This window comes from Pseudophryne corroboree, chromosome 2, assembly GCF_028390025.1.
Source record: "Pseudophryne corroboree isolate aPseCor3 chromosome 2, aPseCor3.hap2, whole genome shotgun sequence".
NCBI classification, from domain to species: Eukaryota; Metazoa; Chordata; class Amphibia; order Anura; family Myobatrachidae; genus Pseudophryne; species Pseudophryne corroboree.
The window spans coordinates 450,236,342-450,259,080 of NC_086445.1; the positions used below are offsets into that span (position 1 = coordinate 450,236,342).

At 46.3% G+C, this 22,739-nt stretch overlaps 1 protein-coding gene across 1 annotated transcript in view; it reads left to right on the forward strand.

Moving 5' to 3' along the window:
* MYBBP1A (MYB binding protein 1a) overlaps positions 1–22,739 on the forward strand; it is a 273,632-nt gene that overhangs the window by 100,000 nt on the left and 150,893 nt on the right. Inside the window, exons 8-10 of the mRNA XM_063953716.1 lie at positions 3,883–4,000; positions 16,798–17,087; positions 17,434–17,544. Of these exons, the coding sequence (XP_063809786.1) occupies positions 3,883–4,000; positions 16,798–17,087; positions 17,434–17,544 (519 nt within the window). The remainder of the gene's footprint in view (positions 1–3,882; positions 4,001–16,797; positions 17,088–17,433; positions 17,545–22,739) is intronic.

Below are 22,739 nucleotides of genomic sequence, written 5' to 3' on the forward strand. Positions count from 1 at the left end.
ATAAGTATCAGGTGGCAGAAGACTGCTGGAGTTGATGCAGTTGAAGATTATTAAAGTAAGAAAGGATATGCACATGAGGGAAGAGGGCCCTGCTCGTGAGAGCTTACATTCTAAATATATATATGTTATATATATATATATATATATATATATATATATATAACACATATATATAACACATAACACAATAGAAGAATTGGCGCCCACAATACGTATCAATACTTAATAATGTAAACAAACCCTTTTAAAAAAACTTTACGACTAAAACATTATGGTGACATGTTCCATCTAAAAACTTTTATTGTAAAAACATACAATCAATATTTGTGCATAGAAAAAGTGGTGACTCGCTTCACACTTTTTACAGATCAATGACCACAGTAGCAATTTACAGGTGATATTCTGTAATATCCACTTTTTCTTTTATATGAGCTTCATAAGAAGAACCTTGTAGTGAGACAATTCGCACATGGAAAATCAGAAGCTCAGGTTCAGAGACAAATCACTTAGTAGGCGAACCCTCAATAGATCTGCAAAGATGGCTCACTGCAAGGTTCGCCTACTAAGTGATTTGTCTTTGAACCTGAGCATATGATTTTCCATGTGCAAATTGTCTCAATACAAGGCTTGACTGAGTGGCCAATTTGAAGTCCTAGGGACCTATAGGGTCTTGTCATCAAGCATTCACGAATGAGCCGTTGAGATTGTGGTTCTATATACTATTCATACTTACCATTTAGTTGAGATCCACCCCTGATGAAGTCTTGGCAAAAAGATGAAACGCGTTGTGTTGTCGTCTTATGAAGCTCATATAAAAGAAAAAGTGGATATTACAGAATATCACCTGTAAATTGCTACTGTGGTCATTGATCTATAATAAGTGTGAAGCGAGTTACCACTTTTTCTATGCACAAATATTGATTGCATGTTTTTACAATAATAAAAGTTTTTAGATGGAACATGTCACCATTATGTTTTAGGAGTAAAGTTTTTTAAAAGGGTTTGTTTACATTATTAAGTATTGATACGTATTGTGGGCGCCAACTATTCTATTGTGTTATATATTCTTATTTTCAATTCCTTCTAACAGGGAATTTAGAAGAATAAGGCTGCCATTCCTACATCCAGTGCAGTCATTTGCATTAAGTATACTACACTTATCAGTGCATAGGAAGAGTATTGTTTTGAGAGATGATATATATATATATATATATATATATATATATATATATATATATATATATATATATATATATACACACAACAAATACCCCACTGCGCTAAAATCAGGAGTCAGCTGCACCTTTAGAAAAGCCCTCTGCTAGTAAGGGCCCACACATATAACATGGAACACAATTTCTGAGGACGCTACTATTAGTCGGAATCAGAAATATTAAGGAACAATATAAAATATGTAAAATGTATTCACAATTTCCACATAACAGACATAATCAAAACTTTATCCACACAGAATTTTCCAAGCAGAATTTTCTTGCCAAATAGTTGTTGTTCAAAAAAGGTTATGTATGTATCAAAAAGAGACAGAAATCAACGTGTTTCGTCCCAAAGGACTTCCTCAGGGGTAAGTAACACATTTGTTTTTCCATATAAACAAATAAATGAATACACATTTCGTTCGTAAAAATGATCCTTTATAGGGTATATTTAGATGTGCTAGCCAACAATTATGTTGGACCAAAGTGCAAAAGATCACAAGGAACACTATTAGACTTGTGATAGTCCTGCTGGATGGTATAGTGGTATTCACTAATGCAATAAGGCAATGATAGAGACCTGCTGTGTATCTGTCAAGATTCAAATGTCACAAGTATCACAAGTCCAGTAGTGTTCCTTGTGATCTTTTGCACTTTGGTATTCTTTTATTTTTTATTATTATTACAGTGAAGCATGGTGGTGGCAGCAGCATCATGCGTGGGGATGTTTTTCAGTGGCAGGAACTGGAGGACTAGTCAGGATAAGAGGGAAAGATTAATGCTGCAATGTACAGAGACATCCTTGATGAAAACCTGCTCTAGAGCGTTCTTGACCTCAGACTGGGGCAGCGGTTCTTCTTTCAGCAGGACTACGACCCTAAGCACACAGCCAAGATCTCAAATAAGTGGCTTCAGGATAACACCGTGAATGTCCTTGAGTGGCCCAACCAGAGCCCAGACTTGAATCCAATAGAACATCTCTGGAGAGATCTGAAAATGGCTGTGCACCAACGCTTTCCATCCAACCTGATGGCGCTTGAGAGGTGCTGCAAAGGAGGAATGGGCAAAACTGGCCAAAGATAGATGTGCCAAGGTTGTGGCATCATATTCAAAAGGATTGAGGCTGTAATTGCTGCCAAAGGTGCATGAATAAAGTATTGTACAAAGGCCGTGAATACTTATGTACCTGTGATTTCTTAGTTTTTTATTTTTTAATAAATTTGAAAAAATCTAAATAAAACCTTTTTGACGTTGTCACTATGGGGTATTGTATGTAGAATTTTGAGGAATAAATGAATTTATTCAATTTTGGAATAAGGCTGTAACATAACAAAATGTGGAAAAAGTGAAGCGCTGTGAATACTTTTTAGATGCACTAACAAAATGTGGAAAAAGTGAAGCGCTGTGAATACTTTTTAGATGCACTGTAGCTCTTTAGCTTCTGTCTGTAGTTTTCTCTGATGCTTTACCAATACTGATTTTTGATAGTTTTGTACAGGTCTTTTCTTTCTCTTTTTTTAAAATGACTAAATGGACCTCCAAGGTGTTATTTATTATTTGATTATTTGTTTACAGTTTCTTATATAGCGCAGCATATTCCATTGTGCTTTATAATTGGAAACAACAGTGATAAGACAAACTGGGTATAGAGGTAGGAAGGCCCTGCTCACAAGCTTATGCTATCTTGCATGTCCCAACATTTGGCGGGTACCACTGCCTGCTTAGGATTGCTGTGGGCAGCGCCAGTTTCCAGTTCAGAGCCCTTACTTCGAGTCTGGCAACTAGCCTCCGATCATAATGGCAGTACTTTCGTGATTGAAAAGTTTGAATGTTATTCTATCCCTGGATGACCGGCAAATAAAATGCACTTTAACAATACCATCTCCAATTAATGATAGAAACCCTGGAGGCACATGGCTGGATGAGAAATGACCCCAAGTTCCATTAGGTCACATCGCAGCCTCTCAAATTCCTGTGTCACTCTGACAGGTGATCATTCCGGGTCTTCCTGTCAAAGGAAAAGATAGTTGGTGCTAATGACTTGCACATGGGTGTCTTATATCAAAAGCGTGCATTTGCTTACTTGCTTCAAGGCAGTTCCCTTTGCACCCTTTTATTTGTAGACCTGTCAGAATAATATCTGACCAAATGGTCATCTGCAAGTAGATTCTTCCTGCTGTCTGATGATCTGTTACTTTTTCTTGTGTGGTAGCTGAACAGCCAAGGTTGGATCCTATCCTTAGTGAATTGAACTGTATAGATCATTGGCACCACCTCATCTGGAATACTGTGTCCGGAGACCATATCTCCAGTAGGATATAAATATATTACAGACTACTTAGGGTTTGATGGTATGTAGAGAGGGAGGGTCTAACTACTTTAATTTTAAGTGTACGCTCGGCACAGCGCCCTCTGCACCCAGGGTTGTGTCTACCAGACGGACTCAGAAAAACAGATTTAAAAAGCTAAAACTTTTATTTTTATTATTGACGATGTTCTCATCCCTAATTGAAGTAGCACTTCTATAATTGCGAATTCTGGCAGATTATATGTAATAAAAACTATCCCAATAATTTAGCTATACTTTAGATGCAAATTTGTTGGTTTGGTTGTTTTTGCTCTTGAGTGTTCCACTTATTTCTGTTTTAACTAGGTTTGTTTCTTTTAGTTACATGTGTTACAGGTTGCTGGGTGCTGCTTTGCCTCTGTTGGATAAAAATATGTTGCAACTTATCCTTCGAAGTGAAGTCATGTTGCGTTATGGGGCCCATGTTATTTCAAATCAGGTAGGAGACTTTGATTACTGTCTGCGATACCTAATAGCATTATTCCAAATTATTGTTAGAATAATCATACCATGACGTAGTAATAAGACTTCAGAGCAAAAACACAGGCTGTAAATGACTTTGTTTACTTTAAAAGGTTGTGTTTTACTGTATCTGTTTTATCAGTGTATTCAATTTACACTTTGCAGTATAAATGAGCAAAAAATGTTTTCAAAATAATACTGAACCTTTCATGCTCCCCATGTAAAATATGCGAGGCACTCGATATCCCGGCTGTTGGGATCTCGGCGCTCTACATACCGACAACTATTCTGCCTCTTGGGGTGTCCATAACGCCTCTGGAGAGGGAAAATAAACAGCGTGGCGCATGTAGCACTGCGAGCCCACAAGGGGCTCTTTTGTGCAAGCCCTGCTGCTGGCATTCCGCGGTTGGGATCCCGGCATCTGACTGCTGGGCGCCGGGATCCCAAGCTCTGGTCTCTCGTAGTAAACCCGTAAAATATTACCTGTGTGATTCCCTTGTCTTTTTTGAGGGCTTTTGTTTGAAATCATTACTTTATTATTTCTGCGATGGTACAGAAGCGTTGGTGCTTATTCACTAGAGTTTTGAATCCACTGTATTATACCAACAGTGCTTGTTTAAAATGGTATGCGGTTAACATCCCGGCAGTCAGGATGCCGCCGCCGGAAACCTGGCACTCTGCAAAATGCCAGCAGTCGGAATACCAACACCAGGCCGGAATTCACTCTTGGGTGGTGGTGCACGCCACCACCTGAGCAGGAATTTAATAGTGTTGTGACCGAAGGTCGCCACCGGGCCCGATGCGTGGCGAGTACGCAAGGGGACACGCTGCGCTCTCTGCTGGGATTTCGCCTGTTACGATCCCGCCGTTGGTCTCATGACCGCTGGGATCCCATACCTATCATTGTAAACCACATGGTGAATGGTGGAAAGAAGATAAAAGAAGTATTCAAAACTCCTTTGGGCACCATGCATGGTTCCACACACCTTTACCACAGCGTTTTCAAAGTGAATGCAGAGTACAAATTACTGATTTGTTAGAATCCAATGTGTGATATTTTTATTTTATTTTACTGTAACTGGATTTAATGTATGAAAGATATCCTCATTCAATCTTTCAGCATGAATGCCTATTAAGCAGAAAAGATAATTTCTCTGTCATCTACTAGAGGACACTGAGTTCATACAGCTAGGGTGTGAAGAATGGAGAAGGAGGTGGCACAATATATGCAAATTAATTGAAGTGCACAGCTGGCTCCTCCCTCTTCATGCCCCCTCTCCCTCCAGTTTGAAAAATTGTGCTACGGAGGAAGAAGCACATTAGGGAGCTCAGGCTCCTGTTAGGAATTTATTTTATTTGAATACAAAGTGCAATAACCTACTCCCACCCAATAAAGAGTGAGACAACGTTTTTTTTGTTTTTTTTTTACTCTGAAGGAGTAATCGGTGACCAAGATCCAGCCACAAAGGATCCGCTGATCACACGGAGGAGCGCAGTGAGTACGTCCTTCTCCCCCCTTCCCCTACAATGTCTCGGCGGGTAGAATCTTCCCGGCTCAGAGCATACACTAAGACCGGCGCTAGTGACAGCCGCTCAACCCGGCTCCCCGCTCCCTGCAGCAGCGGCCGAGCAGCCCGTCGTCTAGCAACCGGCGGCTAGCGTGGTGTTTCTGCTCTGTTTAGGATGCCGGGTCCGCGATGAGTCTGACAGCAGCAGCGACGCAGGTCCTTGCCAGCGGGAGACATAGTGCTGAGGGGGCCGCAGAAAGGGTCGGCGCTGAGGTAGGAGCATTCACCTACTGGGTTCATATATATCACTTCCCCCCTTCATTACTAAATGACGTGTTATATATTTCTCTATCGTCCTAGTGGATGCTGGGGTTCCTGAAAGGACCATGGGGAATAGCGGCTCCGCAGGAGACAGGGCACAAAAAGTAAAGCTTTAGGATCAGGTGGTGTGCACTGGCTCCTCCCCCTATGACCCTCCTCCAAGCCTCAGTTAGGTTTTTGTGCCCGGCCGAGAAGGGTGCAATCTAGGTGGCTCTCCTAAAGAGCTGCTTAGAAAAGTTTAGCTTAGGTTTTTTATTTTACAGTGAGTCCTGCTGGCAACAGGATCACTGCATCGAGGGACTTAGGGGAGAAGAAGTGAACTCACCTGCGTGCAGGATGGATTGGCTTCTTTGGCTACTGGACATTAGCTCCAGAGGGACGATCACAGGTACAGCCTGGATGGTCACCGGAGCCTCGCCGCCGGCCCCCTTGCAGATGCTGAAAAGAGAAGAAGGTCCAGAATCGGCGGCAGAAGACTCCTCAGTCTTCTTAAGGTAGCGCACAGCACTGCAGCTGTGTGCCATTGCTCTCAGCACACTTCACACGGCAGTCACTGAGGGTGCAGGGCGCTGGGGGGGGGCGCCCTGGGCAGCAATGAAAATCCTTTTTTTGGCAAAAAATACCTCACATATAGCCTCCGGGGCTATATGGAGATATTTAACCCCTGCCAGAATCCATTTTTAAGCGGGAGACGAGCCCGCCGAAAAGGGGGCGGGGCCTATCTCCTCAGCACACAGCGCCATTTCCTCACACAGTTCCGCTGGTCAGGAAGGCTCCCAGGCTCTCCCCTGCACTGCACTACAGAAACAGGGTTAAATCAAGAGAGGGGGGGCAAAATTTGGCGAAATTGTGATTTTATAAAAGCAGCTATAAGGGAGCACTTATTATAAGGCTATCCCTGTAAAATATAGCGCTTTGGTGTGTGCTGGCAAACTCTCCCTCTGTCTCCCCAAGGGGCTAGTGGGGTCCTGTCCTCTATCAGAGCATTCCCTGTGTGTGTGTGCTATATGTCGGTACGTGTGTGTCGACATGTATGAGGACGATGTTGGTGAGGAGGCGGAGCAAATTGCCTGTAATGGTGATGTCACTCTCTAGGGAGTCGACACCGGAATGGATGGCTTATTTATGGAAATTACGTGACAATGTCAACACGCTGCAAGCCGGTTGACGACATGAGAGGGCCGGCGAACAAATTAGTATCTGTCCAGGCGTCTCAAACACCGTCAGGGGCTGTAAAATGCCCATTTACCTCAGTCGGTCGACACAGACCCAGACACGGACACTGATTTCAGTGTCGACGGTGAAGAAACAAACGTATTTTCTTTTAGGGCCACACGTTAAGGGCAATGAAGGAGGTGTTACATATTTCTGATACTCCAATTACCACAAAAAAGGGTATTATGTGTGAGGTGAAAAAACTACCTGTAGTTTTTCCTGAATCAGATAAATTAAATGAAGTGTGTGATGATGCGTGGGTTTCCCCCGATAGAAAATTATTGGCGGTATACCCTTTCCCGCCAGAAGTTAAGGCGCGGTGGGAAACACCCCTCAGGGTGGATAAGGCGCTCACACGCTTATCAGAACAAGTGGCGGAACCATCTACGGATAGGGCCGTACTTAAGGAGCCAGCTGATAGGAGGCTGAAAAATATCCTAAAAAGTATACACACACATGCTGGTGTTATACTGCGACCAGCGATCGCCTCAGCCTGGATGTGCAGATCTGAGGTGGCTTGGTCGGATTCCCTGACTAAAAATATTGATACCTTTGACAGGGACAGTATTTTATTGACTATAGAGCATTTAAAGGATGCATTTCTATATATGCGAGATGCGCAGAGGGATATTTGCACTCTGGCATCAAGAGTAAATGCGATGTCCATATCTGCAAGAAGATGTTTATGGACACGACAGTGGTCAGGTGATGCAGATTCCAAACGGCACAAAGATGTATTGCCGTATAAAGGGGAGGAGTTATTTGGGGTCGGTCCATGGGACCTGGTGGCCAGGGCAACTGCTGGAAAATCCACCGTTTTTTACCCTAAGTCACATCTCTGCAGAAAAAGACACCGTCTTTTCAGCCTCAGTCCTTTCGTCCCTATAAGAGTCATATCTGCCCAGGGATAGAGGAAAGGGAAGAAGACTGCAGCAGGCAGCCCATTCCCAGGAACCGAAGCCCTCCACCGCTTCTACCAAGTTCTCAGCATGACGCTGGGACCGTACAGGACCCCTGGATCCTACAAGTAGTATCCAAGGGGTACAGATTGGAATGTCGAGAGGTTTCCCCCCTCGCAGGTTCCTGTAGTCTGCTGTACCAATGTCTCCCTCCGACAGGGAGGCAGTATTGAAAACAATTCACAAGCTGTATTCCCAGCAGGTGATAATAAATTTACCCCTCCGACAACAAGGAAAGGGGTATTACTCCACACTATATGGTGGTACTGAAGGCTAGGTGAGACCTATTCTAAATCTGAAAAATTTGAACACTTACAAGGGTTCAAATCCAGATGGAGTCACTCAGAGCAGTGATAGCAAAGAACAAGGGGACTATATGGTGTCCCGGGACATCAGGGATGCTTACCTCCATGTCCCAAAATTTGCCTTTTCTCACCAAGGGTACCTCAGGTTCGTGGTACAGAACGGTCACTATCAGTTTCAAGACGATGCCGTTGGATTGTCCAAGGCACCCCGGGTCCTTACCAAGGTAATGACCGAAAGGAGGATTCGTCTTCAAAGAAAATGGACGACCTCCTGATAAGAACAAGGTCCAGAGAACAGTTGGAGGTCGGAGTAGCACTATCTCAAGTAGTTCTACGACAGCACGGGTGGATTCTAAATATTCCAAAACCGCAGTTGTTCCGACGACACGTCTGCTGGTCCTAGGGATGATTCTGGACACAGTCCAGGAAAAGGTGTTTCTCCCAGAGGAGAAAGCCAGGGAGTTATCCGAGCTAATCGGGATCCTCCTAAAACCAGGAAAAGTGTCAGTGCATCATTGCACAAGAGTCCTGGTAAAAATGGTGGCTTATTACGAAGCGCTTCCATTCGGCAGATTTCACGCAAGAACTCTTCAGTGGGATCTGCTGGACAAATGGTCCGGATCGCATCTTCAGATGCATCAGCGGATAACCCTATATCCAAGGACAAGGGTGTCTCTCCTGTGGTGATTACAGAGTGCTCATCTTCTAGAGGGCCGCAGATTCGGCATTCAGGATTGGATGTTGGTGACCACGGAGGCCAGCCTGAGAGGCTGGGGAGCAGTCACACAAGGAGTGTGATCAAGTCTGGAGAATTCTCTCCACATAAATATACTGGAGCTAAGAACAAATTTATAATGCTCTAAGCTTAGCAAGACCTCTGCTTCAAGGTCAGCCGGTATTGATCCAGTGGGATAACATCACGGCAGTCGCCCACGTAAACAGAAAGGGCGGCACAAGAAGCAGGAGGGCAGTGACAAAACTGCAAGGATTTTTCGCTAGGCGGAAAATCATGTGATAGCACTGTCAGCAGTGTTCATTCCGGGAGTGGACGACTGGGAAGCAGACTTCCTCAGCAGGCACGACCTCCACCCGGGAGAGTGGGAACTTCATCGGGAAGTTTTCCGCATGATTGTGAACCGTTGGGAAAGACCAAAGGTGGACATGATGGCGTCCCGCCCGAACAAAAAAATGGGACAGGTATTGCGCCAGGTCACGAGACCTTCAAGCGATAGCTGTGGACGTCCTGGTAACACCGTGGGTGTAAGTCGGTGTATGTGTTCCCTTCTCTGCTTCTCATAACCAAGGTATTGAGAATTATAAGACATAGAGGAGTAAGAACTATACTCGTGGCTCCGGATTGGCCAAGAGGGACTTGGTAACCGGAACTTCAAGAGATGCTCACAGAGGACTAATGGCCTCGGGAGCTAAGAAGGGATTTGCTTTCAGCAAGTACCATGTCTGTTCCAAGAGGAACCGTGGCATCGGCCTTTAAGAAAGGACCTGCTCCAGCAGGGACCTTGTCTGTTCCAAGACTTACCGCGACTGCGTTTGACGGCATGGCGGTTTGAACGCCGGATCCTAAGGGAAAAGGCATTCCGGAAGAGGTCATACCTACCCTGGTCAAAGCCAGGAAGGAGGTGACCGCACAACGTTATCACCACATGTGGTAAAAATATGTTGCGTGGGTGAGGCCAGGAGGGCCCCACGAAAAAATTTCAACTAGGTCGATTTCTGCACTTCCTGCAAACAGGAGTGTCTATGAGCCTCAAATTGGGGTCCATTAAGGTTCAAGTTTCGGCCCTATAGATTTTCTTCCAGAAAGAATTGGCTTCAGTTCCTGAAGTCCAGACGTTTGTCAAGGGAGTATTGCATATACAGCCCTTGTGTGCCTCCAGTGGCACCGTGGGATCTCAACGTAGTGTTGGGATTCCTCAAATCATATTGGTTTGAACCACTCAAATCTGTGGATTTGAAATATCTCACATGGAAAGTGACCATGCTGTTGGCCCTGGCCTCGGCCAGGCGATTGTCAAAATTGGCGGTTTTGTCTTACAAAAGCCCATATTTGATTTTCCATTCGGACAGGGCAGAACTGCGGACTCGTCCCCAGTTTCTTCCTAAGGTGGTGTCAGCGTTTCACCTGAAACAACCTATTGTGGTGCCTGCGGCTACTAGGGACTTGGAGGACTCCAAGTTGCTAGACGTTGTCAGGGCCCTGAAAATATATATATATATATATATATATATATATATAATTCCAGGACGGCTGGAGTCAGAAAGTCTGACTTGCTGTTTATATTGTAGGCACCCAAAAAGCTGGGTGCTCCTGCTTCTAAGCAGACTATTGCTCGTTGGATTTGTAGTACAATTCAGCTTGCACATTCTGTGGCAGGCCTGCCACAGCCAAAATCTGTAAATGCCCATTCCACAAGGAAGGTGGGCTCATCTTGGGCGGCTGCCCGAGGGGTCTCGGCTTTACAACTTTGCCGAGCAGCTACTTGGTCAGGGGCAAACACGTTTGCTAAATTCTACAAATTTGATACCCTGGCTAAGGAGGACCTGGAGTTCTCTCATTCGGTGCTGCAGAGTCATCCGCACTCTCCCGCCCGTTTGGGAGCTTTGGTATAATCCCCATGGTCCTTTCAGGAACCCCAGCATCCACTAGGACGATAGAGAAAATAAGAATTTACTTACCGATAATTCTATTTCTCGGAGTCCGTAGTGGATGCTGGGCGCCCATCCCAAGTGCGGATTATCTGCAATACTTGTACATAGTTACAAAAATCGGGTTATTATTGTTGTGAGCCATCTTTTCAGAGGCTCCGCTGTTATCATACTGTTAACTGGGTTCAGATCACAGGTTGTACAGTGTGATTGGTGTGGCTGGTATGAGTCTTACCCGGGATTCAAAATCCTTCCTTATTGTGTACGCTCGTCCGGGCACAGTATCCTAACTGAGGCTTGGAGGAGGGTCATAGGGGGAGGAGCCAGTGCACACCACCTGATCCTAAAGCTTTACTTTTTGTGCCCTGTCTCCTGCGGAGCCGCTATTCCCCATGGTCCTTTCAGGAACCCCAGCATCCACTACGGACTCCGAGAAATAGAATTATCGGTAAGTAAATTCTTATTTTTGAAGCGGCGCCCATTTTCAAGTTATTTAGGCAGACGGGAGAGACGGGGAGGAAACTAACCACAGGATTTGCCTATTCTCTCAAAGGCACTGCTGACAGAGCGGCAAGACAGGCATCAGAGAGGCATTAATTTCCTGCCAGAGGGAGACAGAAAGAGACAAGCCTGATCCTCCTGCAATTACAGCTGTGGTGTGGGGTTTGTAAATCAGATGCTGGTACATAGTAAAATGATTTTACTAGTAGATAGTCAGCTATGCACTCCCTAGTTTCTGCTTCCCTCTCCTTCCAGTCTCTTTTTAGTTTAATAGAGTGACAGGACTGTTTAGTAAAGTGTGTATGTGTGGGTGAACTTGTTAATAAAACATGACTTCAAAATCACCTTCCAAAACCACAAAAACTTATTATGTTCGTACAAAATGTGACAAGACGAGCACACGTGTGGGCAGCCCCCTGTGTGCGACACATGCATGCAGTGGGTGACACAGGCTGGGAGCAGTAGTTCCTCTAGTTCGTGCCTTGGCAAATTTGTCCAAGGAGATGGTGGAATCTCGTAGGCAACATCAGGAATGGGCTGCGGGATTCTCTAAAACCATGGAGGAATGTATGATAAGACTTACATCCACGACACAGGTTAAGAGGCCTACCCGACCGGCAGTCAAACGACCCCTTCAGGTGATACAGGAGGAGTCGGAGAAAGAAGGTGGTCTCTTGGTAGATGAGGACAGGGAGTCGGGGGAGGAGATTGTAGATATCTCACCATCAGATGAAGATTCTGATGTGAGGTGATTGGAATCCCTTATTGACGCCGTAAAACAGGTCCTTGGCTTCAAGGATGATGAAGTCAAGGAACTGAAAGAATTTGACTTGTTTGAGTCCCAAAAGCCTCAAACAACCGTATTTCCTATACCCAAGATGCTGCAAGAACAGATGGGTCAGGCCTGGAAACAACCTGATAAACGTTTCCTATTGCCAAAGAAATTTACGGTTAACTATCCTCTACCGATAGCTGTTATGGCAAAGTGAGAGAGCCCACCAGTGATAGCCGCTTCCCTAGGTAGATTGTCCAAGAAGCCAATTTTTTCTATTCCCAATGTTACTACATTAAAGGATGCCTCTGACCGCAAGTTCGATACAGCACTTAAGTCCATTTTTGTTGCAGCGGGAGCATCACATAAACCAGCGCTAGTGATAGTGCCTGGGTTAGTAAAGCCATGGGGGCTTGGGCTGGTCAGATAGTCAGTGCGGTTTCGGAAGACTGTAACCATCACGAGATTTCCCGTTTAGCGGAACACATCCGCGAGTTTGCCTCCTATCTCTGTCAGGTGGCAAAAAATGCTACTAGAATAGCATTGCATATTTCCGCGTCTGCAGTGTCGGCAAAACTCATTTTATGGCTTAGAGAGTGGCAGGCGGTTTCGGAATCCAAGAAGGCGGTAGAGGCCATACCGTTCGTAGGAGAGGCCTTGTTCGGTCCAGAATTGGACAAATGGATCTCTCAGGCTACTGCGGGAAAATCGACCTATTTTCCTACTCCATATCCAAAATCCACACCCTTGACCAGACAAGGATATTCGGGATCAACCTTCTCTTTGTTCAGGTCTCAGTCCTTTCGCGCCAGAGGTAGAGGTTATGGAGGACAATCTTGTTGTAATAGAGGCAGAGGATGTTCCCAGTCAACCGGCCAAAAACAGGACTCTAAGCCTGCGGAAAAGACTGTGGCATGATGGTCTCCCAGCTCACCTTGGTTTTCCCAAGTTGGGCGCACGGTTGACAGAGTTTCGGGAAGCCTGGGCCGAAACCACTCCAGAGTTCTGGGTCAACAATATTATCTCCCAGGGTTACAAAATAGAGTTCCTCATACGTCCTCACATGCAATTCTTCACTACGGGACCACCTCAGTGCCCTCTAAAGGCAAGGGCATTGGAATCGGCTATTCAAAAGTGGATCTTATCAGAGGTCATGGTGGCAGTGCCGGTACCACAGAAAGGATTGGGATTTTATTTGAATCTTTTTGTGGTACCCAAACCAGACTGTTCGGTTAGACACATTTTTAAACCTTAAGGTCCTAAATCAATTTCTCACATTTTACCACTTCAAGATGGACTCGATACAGTCCGTCATAGCTGGTTTGAAACTAGAGGAATTCATGGTGTCGATGGACATAAAGGACGACGTGTATCTACAAGTGCCAGTTTGGGCACCACACCAGGCATATTTGCGGTTTGTGGTGGGGAAGAACCACTATCAATTCAGAGCGCTTCCATTCGGGCTATCCTCCGTTCCGAGGATATTCACGAAGATCATGGCAATAATGGTGGCAAAGTTACGATCCTTGGGAGTAACTATAATACCGTACCTAGACATCCTTTTGATCAAGGCCCCAGCTCTGGACATCCTGATCAGACATGCAGACTTCACTCACCAGGTCCTAACTCAACACGGTTGGATGATAAATTTTAAGAAATCCAACTTGAGTCCATCCCAAAGACTTAAATTCTTGTGTCTGGTTCTGGATACGACTTTTTCTTCCAGCGGACAAGATTCAAGATATCAGGCGTATGGTTCAACAGGTGCTGCTGAATCCGAAGGTATCTTTACACCTTTGCTTAAGGCTTCTGGGATAGATGGTAGCATCTTTCGAAGCAATTCCGTACGGCAGACTTCATTCGCGAACGTTCCAGATGGACTTAATCTCACAGGGGGCAGGCAGACATCTCTTTCTTCACAGGAAAATACGCCTGTCATCTCAAACCAGAATTTCGTTGACTTGGTGATTAATCCACAGGAACCTGGCAATGGGGAAGAGGTTCGGAATTTGGAATTGGATCATTCTGACGACGGATGCACGTCTAAGAGGTTGGGGCGCAGTCCTAGGCGAGCACCAGTTCCAAGGGAGGTGGTCTCAGGGCGAGAGCCTTCTCCCCATAAATGTACTGGAACTCCGAGTGATCTACAATGTTCTTTTTCAGGCAGAGAGCCTGGTCAAGGGTCAACATGTGAAAATTCAATCAGACAATGTCACAGCGACTGCTTATATAAACCGACAAGGAGGAACAAAGAGCGGCAAAAATCCTATACTGGGCAGAAAATCGCGACCTAATTCTGTCAGCAGTCTTCATTCCCAGAGTAGACAACTGGGAGGCGGATTATCTCAGCCATTAGGACATGCATCCAGGGGAATGGAGCCTACACCCCCAGATTTTCAACATGATTGTAAGACGGTCGGGGTTACCTCAAGTAGACCTCATGGCCTCCCGACACAATCATCAACTTCCGAACTATGTCTCCAGGACAAGGGATCCGAAGGCAGTGGCAGTGGATGCATGGTCACTTCCTTGGCATTACAATCTGGTATACATATTCCCACCGTTTCCTCTCCTACCACGGGTTTTGAAGAAGGTGAAAAGGGAAAGAACGTGGGTTAGCCTAATAGCACTGGACTGGCGCGCAGGAGCTGGTATTCAGATCTGAGGAGGCTCCTGTCGAAGGAACCTTAGCTGTTGCTGCTGAGAGAAGATCTGTTGTCGCAGATTCCAATCCTGCATCCAAACCTGAACTGTCTTCGTTTAATGTCTTGGCTCTTGAGACCAAAATTCTAAAGGAAAAGGGTATTCCCAGTTCGGCGATTCCTACCCATGATTGCAGCAAGGAAACCGGTTACGGCGGCTCACTATCTATCATAGAAATTGGAAGAGATACATGGATTGGTGCCAACCTAGGGGTTGAAACCCCGGACAGTTCTGTTTTAACAGATTATTGCGGGTGGTTTGGAGGGTGGTTTGAGATTAGGATCTTTAAAGGTACAGGTCTCAGCCCTATCCATTTTCTTTCAGCAATGTCTGGCTTCCTTGCAGGATGTGCAGACTTTCTTGCAGGGTGTTTGGGGCTCCAAACACCTTTTCGTCCTCCAACGGCTCCGTGAGATTTGAATCTGGTTTTAGAGTTTTTAAAATCTGACACTTTCGAACCGTTGAAAAGAGTTGACCTTAAATGTGTCTTGGAATACTGTTCTGTTGCTTGCCTTGGCTTCAGCAAGGATGGTTTCGGAACTAGGAGCCTTATCGTGCAAAAGCCCTTTCTTGGTGTTTCACGAGGATAGAGCAGAACTTCGTACTAAGGCGGAGTTCCTACCCAAGGTAGTTTCGAGTTTTAACATCAACCAACCTATTGTGGTTCCACCTTTTCGGATGTCGATGGATGTCGTAAGGCACTCTTTAGAGTGTATGTACGAGCAACTAAGTCCCTGAGACGGTCTGAGGCGTTATTTGTCTTGTATGGTGGGCCAAAACGGGGTTGGCCTGCGACTAAGCAAACCTTGTCCAAGTGGATGAGACTCGCTATCCAACAGGCGTATGTGGCTTGTGGTAAGAGTCCCATTTCGGGTTAGGGCTCACGCCACCAGATCGGTAGGGACTTCCTGGGTGGCTGCCAGGGGAGCCTCTACGAGTCAACTTTGCAGGGCGGCTATGTGGTCTTTGGCCCATACTTTTACTCGTTTCTACAAGTTTGACACATTTGCAGCTAAGGATTCTACTTTTGGCGTCGGACAGCACTCCCAACCATGGGAGTATCTTTGGGACGTCCCCAGCTGCATGAACTCCAGTGTCCCCTAGTGGATGACAGAGAAAAGAAGATTTTGGTACTTACCGATAAATTGATTTCTCTGAATCCACTCGGGGACACTGGACGCCCACCTCGGTGCTGCCTGCCTGTGTGTGGTGGTGTTACTTTGCTTCAATCTGGTTTTCTGATTAAGTTATGGATTGTTCAATGTTTTTTGTTTACGCCATGGCTTGTATGGTTCCTTCCTGTATATCTTTTCATGTTCCCTATTCTCTCTGGACAATTTTCCAAACTGGAGGAAGAGGGGCATGAAGAGGGAGGAGCCAGATGTGCACTTCAATCATTTGCATATATTGTACCACCTCCGGTCTCCATTCTTCACACCCCAGCTGTATGAACTCCAGTGTCCCGTAGTGGATTCAGAGAAATCGATTTTATCTGTAAGTACCAAAATCTTCTTTTTTTGTTAAACGTATTCATATGATCGGCAACCCAAACTGCTTCTATCTATTTATCTTTAGTGATATTGGGCAGTTACCATGTGCATTCCAAAATTACTCCCTTTCCCAATATAATACTGCAGTCAGAATCGTAGCAACCTAAAAACAAAACAAAAAAACAAAACAAAAACAGTTGCTGAGACAGTGGGCCTGTCTGACTACATCCAAATAACTAGCAAGATACAAAAAATAATCTCTTCCATCAGGCCTCACACATGTTTTAGTAACTTTGTTCTTTCTGCCATTTTAAATCTAATCCCGTTGTTTTGCAGCCTGCAGATCGGTTTAAATTTGCACCAGAGATGGAGACCTATGTTTCTGCATTCCTGGAAAGCTGTGACGATGCAGAGAAGCAACTGACTGTTATGGTTGGCTTCTCTTCGCTCACTAATCAAGGATATCCAGTGGTACCCAGCACATGGAAAGTAATCCAGCATTTGAAGCCAACTGCTCTGCAAAAATACATTGACTGGTTGAAGAGAATGTTTCTTACGCCAGATATAGACTCCTTCCTAGATTTCAGCACCAGCCGTCAGAAGGAGAACCAGGAGCAGCAGAATACGTGAGTTGAGCAATGGCTTTTTGTTTCTTTTAAAATAGAATTTAGGGGGTTACTTTAATTAGCCTCGAGTTGCTGTTGCAATGGCGAAGAAACTCAAGCAATAACAGCTGAATATACTCAATCTCCCCCTTGTACGCAGTGTTATGGGGCTGCAAACAAAAAACAGTTTTGGAGCTGCCGTGAAGTAGGCCTCTCGGCTAATTGAATAGACCCCTTAATGTTAAGGTGCATCACTTATGTGTAATATCTTAATCTATGAATATTTCCACTGCTCATCATTTTGACATGGTTGCATGATAGCTAGTATTGGTTGTCTTTCTGCAGCTCTTTTTGTCTTTCTCTTCAGAGTGGAAAACTTTGTGTTTCGACTGAGAAAATGGATTATTCCACGGCTTACCAGCATCATTGACAATCCACTGGCAAAAAGACAAGAGGCCCAAGTGATGGACATTGCACGGTAAATGCAAAAGGCAACATAAAATCTTTCACCCTTCCACCACAATGTGGGCCAGATATTGGCATTTAATATTTCTGTTTCTGCCTTCGCCTTCAACTAAGTTTTTGTTTTATATAGCTTCTGTACAGATTTTTATGTCTTACTCTTAAACTGTACAGTTTATTTTTACTTCATCTGGTTCCATAGGCTCCACAGGGGAGACAATGTGGTGTTGGTGGTGGTAAAGGGCCGGGCACCAAACAGTTAAGCTTTTACGTATCCCAAGATGCTGTGCCCCCCCATACCTTGCCTCCATGCTCAGACAGATAAGTTTAGTTTTGGTGCCGTCAGGAGCTGGATCTCTGTTTAAACAGTGGGGTTGAGTATAAGCAGGGGCAAGCTTTTTATTTTATGGTTCATTTTGTTTTCACTTTTAATAAATCTAAGTAACCAGTGCTAGGCTGTCCTATGTATGCCAGCACTGCTGCTCCATCATCCCTCGCCAGTGAAAAGGGAGCAAAGGCTAGCGCTGCTCACTCTGGGGACCCCAGGGCTGCGAGCCGGCATGGGGTGCAGGTAAGACACCTGCGGCTTCTTAGCAGTCCATCCTCCAGTCATGGCAGATAGATCAGAGAAACTGGTGTGGACACTGGTGCGCCAGGACTTCACTAGACCACTAGGGCCTTTTATTGGCACATGCAACCCTTAACGGGACAGAGTACCAGGTGGTTAACACCAGCAAAGGGGAGGCCAGCACTCTGCCTGTGGCCCCTCCAACCATGTAAGGGCGACATTCTATTCGGCCTTCCCGCCTCTGAGCTGCTTCTCAACCCTCTCTCCTCTCAGAGACCTCAGGCAGCCATTTTCAACATATGCAGCTACAGGTCTCCGTCCTGTCTCCCTGTATACCTCTCCAAGGGTCAAGGTTATACAGCACTAATATCCTACCTGCTATTGCTACTGTGTAGTTGATTTAGTGCCCATTGCAGTGTATTTTACATTGTGTTCTGCATTGTCTGTGACTTAGCTAGCACTGTTGTCTGTTCATGTTACTTTCTCTTACGTCCTAGAGGATGCTGGGGATTCCGTAAGGACCATGGGGTATAGACGGGCTCCGCTGGAGACATGGGCACTCTACGATTTTAGATGGGTGTGAACTGGCTCCTCCCTCTATGCCCCTCCTCCAGACCCCAGTTAGATCCTGTGCCCAGAGGAGACTGGATGCACTGCAGGGGAGTTCTACGGAGTTTCTCTGAAAAGACTTTTGTTAGGTTTTTTTTTTTCAGGGAGCACTGTTGGCAAAAGGCTCCCTGCTTCGTGGGACTGAGGGGAGAGAAGCAGACCCACTTTCCTGGATTGATAGGCTCTGCTTCTTAGGCTACTGGACACCATTAGCTCCAGAGGGTTGGAACACAGGTGTCGTCCTTGCTGTTCGTCCCAGAGCCGCGCCGCCGTCCTCCTCACAGAGCCGGAAGATTGAAGCCGGGTAAGTGTAAGAAGCAAGAAGACTTCAAAGGCGGCAGAAGACTTCAGATCTTCATGACGTACCGTGCAGCGATCGCGCTGCACGCCAATGCTCCCACAACACACACAGGCACAGCACGGGCGCAGGGGGGGGGGGGCGCCCTGGGCAGCAATTTTCACCTCAAATAAGTCTGGCACAGTTATATAGATACTGCAGAGGCAGTATATAATAAATCCCCTGCCAGTTTAAAGAAAAAGAGCAGGACCGAAGCCCGCCGTCGAGGGGGCGGAGCTTGATCCTCCGGCACTAACCAGCGCCATTTTCTCCACAGCAAGCTGCAGAGAAGCTGCTCCCGGACTCTCCCCTGCTGAACAAGTAACGGGGCAAAAACGAGGGGGGGGGGGGGGGGGGGCACATTTATTTGGTACTAAATTGTGTAGATATAGCGCTTTACAGGCTGGGACTTTGTATTCAGTATCTAGTGGCGCTGGGTGTGTGCTGGCGTACTCTCTCTCTGTCTCTCCAAAGGGCCTTATTGTGGGTCTGTCCCCATATTCAGATATCCCAGTGTGTGTGGGGGTGTCAGTACGTGTGTGTCGACATGTCTGAAGCGGAAGGCTCGTCTAGGGAGGATGCAGAGCAGATGGTGGTGGTGTCTCCATCGGCACAGCCGACACCTGATTGGTTGGACATGTGGAATGTTTTAAATGCTAATGTGACTTTATTACATAAAAGATTGGACAAAGCATAGTCCAAGGACAGCGCAGGGAGTCAGTCCATGGCTTTGGCTGTGTCACAAGACCCTTCAGGGTCCCATAAACGTCCCTTCTCCCAGATAGCAAACACTGATACCGACACGGTTTCTGACTCCAGTGTCGACTATGATGATGCGAGGTTCCACCCAAGATTGGCCAAGAGTATTCAATATATGATTATTGCAATAAAAGATGTTTTGCATATCACAGAGGACCCCTCTGTCCCTGACACGAGGGTATGCATGTTTAAGGAAAAGAAACCTGAGGTAACGTTTCCCCCATCTCATGAGCTGAACGCTTTATTTGAAAAGGCTTGGGAGACTCCAGACTAGAGCCTGCAGGTTCCCAAGAGAATTATTATGGCGTATCCTTTCCCCTCAAAGGACAGGTTATGGTGGGAATCCTCGCCCACGGTGGACAAGGCCTTGACGCGCTTGTCCAAAAAGGTGGCGCTACCGTCCCCGGACACGGCGGCCCTAAGGGATCCTGCGGATCGCAGACAGGAAACTACCTTTAAATCAATATATGCGACTACGGGAGCCCTGCTCAGACCTGCAGTAGCGTCAGCATGGGTGGGTAGCGCAATTGCAGCGTGGGCAGATAACTTGTCATCTGACATTGACACCTTAGATAAAGATAGTATTTTGTTGACCTTGGGTCACATTAAGGACGCAGTGTTATATATGAGAGAGGCTGCGAGAGATATTGGGCTGTTGGGTTCAAGAGCCAATGCCATGGCAGTTTCTGCTAGAAGGTCCCTGTGGACCCGTCAATCGACAGGTGATGCGGATTCAAAGAGACATATGGAGGCTTTGCCTTACAAAGGTGAAGTTTTATTTGGGGAGGGCCTCGCGGACCTGGTTTCCACAGCTACCGCTGGTAAGTCTTCTTTCTCTGACGTCCTAGTGGATGCTGGGGACTCCGTAAGGACCATGGGGAATAGACGGCTCCGCAGGAGACTGGGCACATCTAAAGAAAGATTTAGGACTATCTGGTGTGCACTGGCTCCTCCCCCTATGACCCTCCTCCAAGCCTCAGTTAGATTTCTGTGCCCGGCCGAGCTGGATGCACACTAGTGGCTCTCCTGAGCTCCTAGAAAGAAAGTATAGTTTAGGTTTTTTACTTTACAGTGAGACGTGCTGGCAACAGGCTCACTGCAGCGAGGGACTAAGGGGAGAAGAAGCGAACCTACCGAAGTGGTGGTAGCTTGGGCATCTTAGGCTACTGGACACCATTAGCTCCAGAGGGATCGCACACAGGACCCGACCTCGTCGTCTGTTCCCGGAGCCGCGCCGCCGTCCCCCTTACAGAGCCAGAAGCAAGAAGGTCCGGAAAATCGGCGGCTGAAGACTTCTGTCTTCTCCAAGGTAGCGCACAGCACTGCAGCTGTGCGCCATTGCTCCTCATGCACACCACACACTTCGGTCACTGATGGGTGCAGGGCGCTGGGGGGGGGCGCCCTGAGCAGCAATATTAACACCTTGGCTGGCAAAACTGACACCATATATAGCCCCAGAGGCTATATAGGTGTAAATTACCCCTGCCAGAATAACACAAAAAGCGGGAGAAAGCCTGCCGAAAAAGGGGCAGAGCCATCTCCCTCAGCACACTGGCGCCATTTTCCCTCACAGCTCCGCTGGAAGGATAGCTCCCTGGCTCTCCCCTGCAGTCCTGCACTACAGAAAGGGTAAAAAAGAGAGGGGGGGCACTAAATTTAGGCGCAGTATATGTATAATACAAGCAGCTGTAGGGGAAAACACTCTGTATAGTGATATCCCTCTGTTATATAGCGCTCTGGTGTGTGCTGGCATACTCTCCCTCTGTCTCCCCAAAGGGCTTTGTGGGGTCCTGTCCTCTGTCAGAGCATTCCCTGTGTGTGTGCTGTGTGTCGGTACCGCTGTGTCGACATGTATGATGAGGAAAATGATGTGGAGGCCGAGCAAATGCCTGTAAATGTGTTGTCACCCCCTGAGGGGTCGACACCTGTGTGGATGGACTTATGGAAGGAATTACGTGACAGTGTCAGCTCCTTACATAAAAGGTTTGACGACATAGGACAGCCGGCTACTCAGCTTGTGACTGTTCCAGCGTCTCAAATGTCATCAGGGGCTTTAAAACGCCCGCTACCTCAGATGGCAGACACAGATGTCGACACGGATACCGACTCCAGTGTCGACGACGATGAGACTAGTGTACCCTCCAATAGGTCCACCCGTTACATGATTGAGGCAATGAAAAATGTATTACACATTTCTGATAGTACCCCAGGTACCACAAAAAAGGGTATTATGTTCGGTGAGAAAAAGCTACCAGTAGTTTTTCCTGCATCTGAGGAATTAAATGAGGTGTGTGAGGAAGCCTGGACTTCCCCCGATAAGAAATTGATAATTTCTAAACGGTTATTGGCAGCGTACCCTTTCCCGCCAGAGGATAGGTCACGTTGGGAAACATCCCCTAGGGTAGATAAAGCGCTTACACGTTTATCAAAACAGGTGGCACTACCGTCTCAGGATACGGCCGCCCTAAAGGATCCTGCTGATAGAAAGCAGGAGGCTACCCTAAAAGCTATATATACACACACGGGCATTATATTGCGACCAGCGAATGCATCAGCATGGATGTGCAGTGCTGCTGCTGCGTGGTCAGATTCCCTGTCGGATAATATTGATACCCTGGATAGGGACAATATTTTGCTGACAGTAGAGCATATAAAAGACGCTGTCTTATACATGCGTGATGCACAGAGGGATATTTGCCGGCTGGCATCAAAAATAAGCGCAATGTCCATTGCCGCCAGAAGGGGGTTATGGACTCGGCAGTGGTCAGGTGATGCCGATTCAAAAAGGCACATGGAGGTTTTGCCTTATAGGGGAGTGGAACTGTTTGGGGATGGTTTTTCAGACCTCGTTTCCACAGCTACGGCTGGGAAATCTACATTTTTGCCACAGGCTACCCCACAGCAAAAGAAAGCACCGTATTATCAAGTACAGTCCTTT